Consider the following 8,378-nt stretch of genomic DNA (forward strand, 5'->3'; position numbering starts at 1 on the left):
ACCGATTGGAGGCAGTCATGGTCAAGAATGATGACAACGGTATGGAGGAACGCTTTGAGACGGTGCATGACATGGAAGGGGAGATGGCACGTCAGGAGGTGATACACACCATACCAAAAGTAAGTGCTAGGATGAGGGTGTTGGCGAGCGCTCCCAATTACTTCCACGTTTCGGAGGACGTCTTCGACTACAGCTCAGGGGACGAGTCCACGATTGAGGACTAGAGTCCGTCATGTAGCTCTTTCAATAAAATGTTAACGAATAAGATGGGACTTTTAAAGAACCCTTAAGAACTTATGGTTTTTCATTTATGGTTATTAAACACTTTATGGGTTGTTTGAATTTTGGAATAATTTTTTAACAAACTTTGAATGTTATGGTTTAACAATTTTTTCTCTCGCAAACTCTAAATGATGTGGATGTGGAATGTATTATAATTTTCGCAAATATCTATCAAACCATTATGTGATCTATCCTTTCTTATGATTTTCTTTTGGTGCCTTAGAATCTCATAATGTCAATAAGAGGGAGAGGAGGCGAGGGAAGAGGGAGAGGCCGAGGAAATGGTGTCTCCACAATATCTAGCGCCACAACACTTCCTAATTTGGCAATGCCACCAGCCCAACCAGTAGCCCCAGCTGCACCAACTGTGGATTTGGCTGCAGAGATAGCAAGGTTGAGGGAACAACTAAGGTAAAGAGATAAGGAATTAGCTCACACCAGGCAAGTACCCCAAGTGCCCCAAGTAGCAGTCGCATAGCCTGAGCCTCCAATACCACCACCTGCACCACTGCCTTATGGATTTGAGCCAGTCTATGAGCGTTTCAGAAAGCAAGCCCCACTTAGCTTCGAAGGGAAAGTTGATCCTATGGTAGCAGAGGATTGGTTGAGATCAGTTGAGGCCATCTTTGATCACATGGAGTTGAATGATCACTAGAGAATTTCATGTGCAGTCCACTTACTCAAGTTGAATGCAATAATATGGTGGGATGTGGTCAAATAGACTCGTGACCTAAATACTATGACTTGGGCAGACTTTGTTCAGGCATTTGGCAAAAAGAACTATAGTGTAGCTGTATTGGAAACCAAGGTGGACGAGTTCGTGACTTCGGTTCAGGGGAACCTCTCTGTCACTGACTATGCACATAAGTTCCATAGGTTGGATAAATTTGTGCCTGAAGTTGTACCAACCGAAGCCTTGCGAGTCCAATGGTTTATGAGAGGACTCAAGCCAATGATTTCTAGGAATGTTAAGATGACCAGTGCTAAGGTGGTCAGTTATGCCAAGATATTAGATAAGGCACTCGAAGCGAAATATTTTGAGGATCGGATATGGAAGGACAATGCTGCCAGAAGGGAGGCCAACCGAAACAAGGGCTTCCACGAGGGCAATAAGAGGAAAGCTAATGAAAGGCAGAATAGTGGCACCGACAAGAGGCCTAGACCCGCGACCATAAATAACAACAATCACAATAGTCATAACCACCACAACAACCGCCACAGTCACAATAATGATCGTAACCGCGGGAATCACCAGAACAACAGAGTTGAGCACCCTAGCTGTCTGAAATGCTCGCGACGACATATGAGAGAATGTCAGGCGGACACCAACAGATGTTACAAGTGTAGCTAGGCAGGACATCTGAGGAAAGTTTGCCCACAGTGGAAAGCAGGATAGAATAGTAACAACAATCTAGTACCATCACGAGTTTTTGCTTTAACTAAAAAGGAAGCAGCCAACAGTAACACCGTAGTCACAGGTCAGCTCCCTATTTCTGGTATGATGTGTAGAGTCCTTATTGATTCTGGAGCAACTCACTCATATATTGCTATGAATATGATTGATAAATTGGGTATGCCTAGTAAACTGTTTGAGCATAGTTTTAGTACAATGTTACCGTCAAGAGACATGATGTTGTCAACTAGGTGGTTATAGTCAGCATCTATAGCAATAGAGAGCAGGGAATGCCCGGTGGATCTTGTAGAATTAGACATACCAGACTATGATGCCATACTTGGAATGGATTGGTTATCCAAACATGGAGTGACGATTGACTATCGGAAAAAGACCGTGGAGTACAGAATAGAAGAAAGAGAACTCTTTTCTTTTAAGGGAGAAGTAGCGGGTTTCCATACACACATAATATTGACACTTGAAGCATGAAATATGATGCAGCATGGATGTTCAAAATTTTTGGATAGTGTGGTGGATAAATCCAAGGAGATAGATTTGAAACCAAAGAATGTTCATATTATTTGTGAGGTTCCAGAAGTGTTTCTCGTGGAATTACTAGGTTTACCTCTGGACAAAGAAATCGAATTCATGATCGAACTTGCACCAGAAACAACACTAGTATCTAAATCACCATATCCAATGGCACTGACAGAGTTGAAGGAACTTAAGACCCAGCTACAGGAAGAATAAGTTTGTCTCTAAACCTATCCTTTGTGTTCCCACTGCGGGTGGGAAATTCGTGGTGTATTGCGACACATCAAAGAACGACTTAGGGTGTGTGTTGATACAGGATGGAAATGTGGTAGCTTATTCTTCCAGACAACTCAAGGACTATGAGAAATGGTATCCCACTCATGATCTTGAGTTAGTAGCAGTAGTGTTTGCACTAAAGATATGGAGACATCACCTTTACAGGGATAAGTGTGAAATTTACATCGATCACAAAAGTCTGAAATACTTTTTCACTCAGAAAGAACTGAATATGAGGCAGCGGAGGTGGTTAGAACTAGTGAAAGACTACGATTGCGAAATCCTGTACCACCCAGGCAAGGCCAATGTGGTTGTGGATGCATTAAGTAGGCGAGGACATGGGAGTGTCTCAACTCTGAGCATAATAGAGGTACCTCTGCAAAAGGAGATTATAAATGTTGGTATTGAGTTCGTGACATGAGGCCTAGCGAACCTCACGTTGCAATCCTCCCTACTGGAACAAATTAGAGAATGACAGAAAGTGGATGAAGCCCTTATAAAGCAAGAGGCGTTGATACAAAAGGGTGATAGCGGGGACTTCACTATGTCTACTGGTGGATTGCTGCGATATAAGGATAGGATCTGTGTGCCTGACAATGATGATATTAAGGAGAGTGTTATGAAGGAGGCACATACAACACCCTATTCCTTACATCTAAAGTCGAAAAAGATGTATCAAGACCTTAAGGCATTGTATTGGTGGCCTAGAATGAAGAAAGACGTTGCTGAGTTTTTTGCTAGATGTTTGACATGTCAGCAAGTCAAAGTAGAACACCAAAGGCCAATAGGGCTACTTCATCCGCTTTACGTTCTATAATGGAAATGGGAAGATATAGCAAGGACTTTGTGGTAGGGATACCTAGGACCACAAAACAAGATGATTATGCTCGGGTAATAGTGGATAGGCTTACTAAGTCCACCCATTTTCTATCAGTTAGGATCACCTACTCGGCGGACCAGTATGCAGAATTGTATGTGAGCGAGATAGTGAAACTTCATGGGGTTCCAAAGTCAATTATTTATGACCGAGGGTCAGTATTCAGATCGAACTTTTGGAAGGGATTACAGAAAGTTATGGGTACAAGGTTAAAGTTCAGTACTGCATTCCATCCCCAGACTGATGGACCATCTGAGAGGACTATACAGATTCTAGAGGACATGTTGAGATGCAGTGCTTTGGACTTTTCAAAATCTTGGAGTCGATACCTATCCTTGATGGAGTTCTCCTATAATAATAGTCATCAATCCACTATTGGGATGGCTCCTTATGAGATGCCTTATGGGCGCAAGTGTAGATCTCCTTTGCACTGGGATGAGGTTGGGGAGAAGCAAATATCAGGCCCCGAGGCAGTTAGGAAAGCCAGCGAGGTGATCGAGAAAATTTACCAAAGGATGCTTAACGCTCAAAGTAGGCAAAAGAGTTACACGAACCTTAAGAGAAGGGACATTGAGTTTTCAGTGGGCGAGTTTGTGTTCTTGAGAGTCTCGCCGATGAAAGGTGTTATGCATTTTGGGAAGAAAGGGAAGTTGAACCCGAGATATATAGGTCAATTTGAGATTTTGGACAGGGTAGGGCAAGTTGCGTACTGTTTAGCACTGCCCCCAGCACTAGCCGAAATGCATGATGTCTTTCACATCTCGACGTTGCGTAAGTACGTGTCATATCCCTCTCATGTTCTAAGTTATGAGCCATTACAGCTGAAGCAGGACCTGAGCTACGACGAACAACCCGAGCGTGTTATTGAAAAGGGAATCAAGGAACTGAGATCCAAAAAAATTCCATTAGTTAAGGTCCTGTGGAAGACTAGTATGGGACGAGAAGCAACATGGGAGTTGGTGGAAGACATGAGAGAAAGATACCCTGAGTTATTTGGTAAGAAAGAATTTCGGAACGAAATTCCTTTTAAGGAGGGTATATTGTAGAGCACCAATTTTTTTTATTTCTTTATTAATTTTGTGCTTTGTTTTATTTTAATTGTTAATTGTTAGAAATCATTTTTTTATTATTGTTTGAATTTTTTGGTAAATTGTGTGTATTTAATTGTAAATTGTTTTATTTATTTATTATTTAATTAAGTGAGAAAATGAGTTTTGATTGAATGCACCAAGGTGCATGGTAGGTAGTGATGCACCTTAGCAATTAGGTGTGTGCATGTGCATGGTTGCATGGTGTGCATGCAATAGATTTCCTTATATTTGGTTTATTTTTATTTAATTAAAGGAATTAAAAAAAAATAAAAGAAGAGGAAAGGGGAGTGGGCGTGTGACTATAGTGGGAAAGGGAGGATTACATTTCCTTTTTAATTTGGGTGATTTTATCTAAAAAAAAGGAAGAAGAGTTATCATCTTTATGTACTATTTATTTTCCTCTGATTAATAAAAAATAAAAAAAATGAAAATAAACACAAATAGGAAACTTACCCTTTTCTTATCTGGACTAATATTGCCTTAGGTTAGATAAAAGGGGAAGAAAGAAAATATGAGGGCATTTTGGTGTGTGACCGTCGACCATAGGAGGAGAGAGAGAGAGAGAGGACACGTGAGGAGCTTGAGAGAGAAAGGAAGAAGAGAAAGAAGGAGAAGGAGAAGAGAAGAGGAGGATTTCGAAAAGTTTTAGGAATATGTTCTTGAGTTTGTGGTTAAAAATCCTCTAACCTATGTTCTTATCTTCTTGATGCTAAGAATATTTTCTCTTTTCTTGTTATGGGTTTCGAAAACCCTAGGTGTATCAAGAGGAGGTTTTAGTTTTGGGTTGTTGAACACCATCAAGGAGGTAATGGAGGATCCTAGCCTTTTGCTATTTCTATGGTGGATGGTTCTTAATCTTCTGTATTGGTTTGATATGTTGGGGATTTGTCTATGGTGTATTTCTATGCATTTAGATTGTTCTTCATGATTTCTTTTATTTTTCTATTCATAGAAACATGTTAATGATTCTTGTTTGCATGACTTGGAAGGTTGGTTTTGCTTTGGGCGTGTGTGTGTGTGTGTGTTTGGGCATAAGGTTTCGGCTTAAAGTATTTAAAAAGAAATGGTGAGAATGGTTGATCTTGTTGTTGATTCTTTGATTGTTGACTCTACCTTGATTTTTAGAAACATGATCATATTGGTATTAATGTTGCATCATCTAGGATTTTCTAAAATCCTTGTGGAAGTTCTATGTTTATTTTGTTATTAGTACATTAATCTTAGTGATCTAATTGTAAGGGTGAAAATATGTTAATAGGTGCATGCTAGGGTTTGTGTTTAGATTTGTGTTGATTGAGCATGAAGGTTGTGGTATGAGTTTTGAGAAGCATGACTTAAAGATGAATTTCATGATTAATTATGCTTGTTGATTTTGTGCATAACTGGTGAGTAAAGCTGATGAAACAATGATTTATATGCACAAGTGATGTCTCTACTGATATTTTGATTTTATATAAATAAAAGGGTATTTTTATTTCACATTTCAATGGTGTTTTTTATCAAATCAACACATGCTGATTTTTATGAAGAAAATGTGATTTTAAACTAAGTTTGTGATTTTGAATGAAATATTAATTGCTGGAATTTTTGATAAAAATTAAGAAATGTCTTTTAAATGAGATAAATAATGTTAGTATATTGAATGGATTTTTTCCCTAAGTTATGCATATGTAAAAATGATTTTTTTTACGTAACCATTAATTTTCACATTATTATTTAGGTGCAGTTTTTTTTTATTTAAATGAGAAAATGTTTTGGTTTAAATTCACTTATGATTTTTAAACAAAATAAAAGTTGCTGAAAGTTTGTGTTGCTAAGTTAAAATAATTATTTTGTTTAAAATTAATGAGTTTTACACTTACATAATTTAAGTCTTAAATAATATAAGAGAAAATATATTTTTCCCACACATTAAATTATAATTTCTCACACTTAATCTTGTAATTTTTATTAATTTAGAAAAATGTTATTTTCTAAAGGAAACATGAAATTTTATAAGTATTTCTAAATGACTACAAGTTTTGTTGTTTTCTAAGCAATTTAATATAATAAATTGGAGTATGATTTTATGAGAAATTTAGAAAGGATAAATGAATTGTTTTTATGAATTAAAAATAATGTATTAAGTAGTTTAATCAAATTTTGGGATTTAAATAAATAAATAATGGTGAAGAGATCATGTTGCTGAATTTTATTTGAAAAAGTTAGAAATAAGCATGTAGGAATTATCGTTTTAAAGCATCACTTTTTAACAATGCTCCCACATATACATGTCGCATGCAAATACTTTTTTACGTTCAAATATATGCCTATTGTTCAAACATATAGTTTTTACCTTGTAACCATGAAGGGATAATAGGTAGAATTGACATTATTCTTTTGTGATTTTATGTGAAAATGTGTATGTTTGGAATTATTGGGTAATTGGCACCATGTGTGCATGGGCCACATGGGGTATATGTGATGGGCATGAGTAATTGACATGTGATTCTAAAAGGAAATATTTGATTATGATTATAGGCTCGTTGTGAAGTTTTTCTCATTTTGCTTTGCTTGGACCAGAGGTAAGGAAGTTAGATAGAATTTCTATGTTTATGCTATCAAATGGTAAGATTGGTTTGTTATGAGGTTAAAGATATGCTATGTATGATGATGGACCATGTCATGTGAAGTATGAAATTCTATCTCGGGATGCTATGATGAATATGATGGAACATGTATTTACTTTGTGTTGATATGAAATGGATTGCATGTGTTTGTATGCTGTATGAAAAAGTAAATGGTTGCTAACGTGCTGAACGCGACACAACAAATGAGTTGCTAAGGATATGACGTAACTCATAGGGTGGACGCATCGAGGTTATTCAAGGACTAGAGCCTCCTGTTTACATCACAGAGGAGGTTTTTCTAGTTTTATGCTTTTATTGATTACCTCTAGATGTATGGACAATAGTGGAACCATGATCACAAAGAGTATGATTATGATGTATGATGATGATGTTTGATTATGACGTATGATTATGATGTATGGTCATGACGTAGGATTACGATATGTTATGGGCTTTACGATATGAATATCTTCTTATTGTGTTTTCCTTGTATGTTGTTGTATTTGTTTGTACTTCCTTACTGGGCTTTTAGCTCACCCCCTTACTTTCCCCCTTTCAGTTAATAAATAGGGTTTCTCTTTGGCACATGCTGTGATGCGGGGAGTTCCGACGTCTGGTTGTGTATGGTGTAGGGATATCCTATGAACGAATAAATGATCAACTTAAGCGCCGAGTTTTAAAGAATGATGTTGTGGGCTTAAATTTTAAAACTATTAGTGTGACTTAAACTTTATTTTTCTTTAAATGTTGCATAAGAACACTTTATTTTTATTTTAAACTATTGGGTCCAACTTGCATGTTTTATCAAGAACCCGCTGATATTTTTCTATTTATTTATGACTTATGAGGCGTTTTACAAAGTAATAGATTATGGCGCTTTACAGAAACCCTATGCGTGTAGCACTTCCCTAAAATATGGGGATTTGATTTTTCATACCTATTTCTTTTAATTAATGAATAATTAGAAATTCCTATATGGTATCATCTTTTTGTGGAAAAGATTACAACTTAAATTTCTAAATTCAAAATTTAAAGTTTGAATTTTCATTATTATCTTATTATTAATTAAATAAATATAATAATCAAAACCAATTTCGATTATCCATATTTATCCTTTCTCACTTAAATAAAATAATTGATTAAAATCAATTTATTTTATTTCTATACAATTTCAAAATTTTCATTAATGCAATAATAAATTGCGAAACTTCAATTATCACATAATTGCATATTTATCCCGAAGAATAAATATTCTCTCAAATAGTCCATTCACAGTTTGACCCTTGTATCAACTCTTACCTTGAATAGTGTTGACA

At 36.6% G+C, this 8,378-nt stretch overlaps 1 protein-coding gene across 1 annotated transcript; it reads left to right on the top strand.

Moving 5' to 3' along the window:
* The first annotated feature begins 1,021 nt into the window (after positions 1–1,021).
* On the top strand, positions 1,022–2,425 carry LOC133779843 (uncharacterized). Its single transcript, XM_062219745.1, has 3 exons — positions 1,022–1,562; positions 1,941–2,119; positions 2,177–2,425. The coding sequence occupies exons 1-3, from the start codon at positions 1,022–1,024 to the stop codon at positions 2,423–2,425; spliced, it is 969 nt and encodes a 322-aa protein (XP_062075729.1).
* Positions 2,426–8,378: the final 5,953 nt, after the last annotated feature.

This window comes from Humulus lupulus, chromosome 5 (assembly GCF_963169125.1).
Source record: "Humulus lupulus chromosome 5, drHumLupu1.1, whole genome shotgun sequence".
NCBI classification, from domain to species: Eukaryota; Viridiplantae; Streptophyta; class Magnoliopsida; order Rosales; family Cannabaceae; genus Humulus; species Humulus lupulus.

Bases quoted from the DNA above. Each gene is read 5' to 3' on its own strand.
- LOC133779843 (XM_062219745.1), top strand. From the start codon at position 1,022: ATGACTTGGGCAGACTTTGTTCAGGCATTTGGCAAAAAGAACTATAGT. The intron at 1,563-1,940 runs GTCTGAAATGCT...GGTTATAGTCAG, and splicing joins CAGAGTTGAGCACCCTAGCT to CATCTATAGCAATAGAGAGC. The intron at 2,120-2,176 runs GTAGCGGGTTTC...AATATGATGCAG, and splicing joins TCTTTTCTTTTAAGGGAGAA to CATGGATGTTCAAAATTTTT.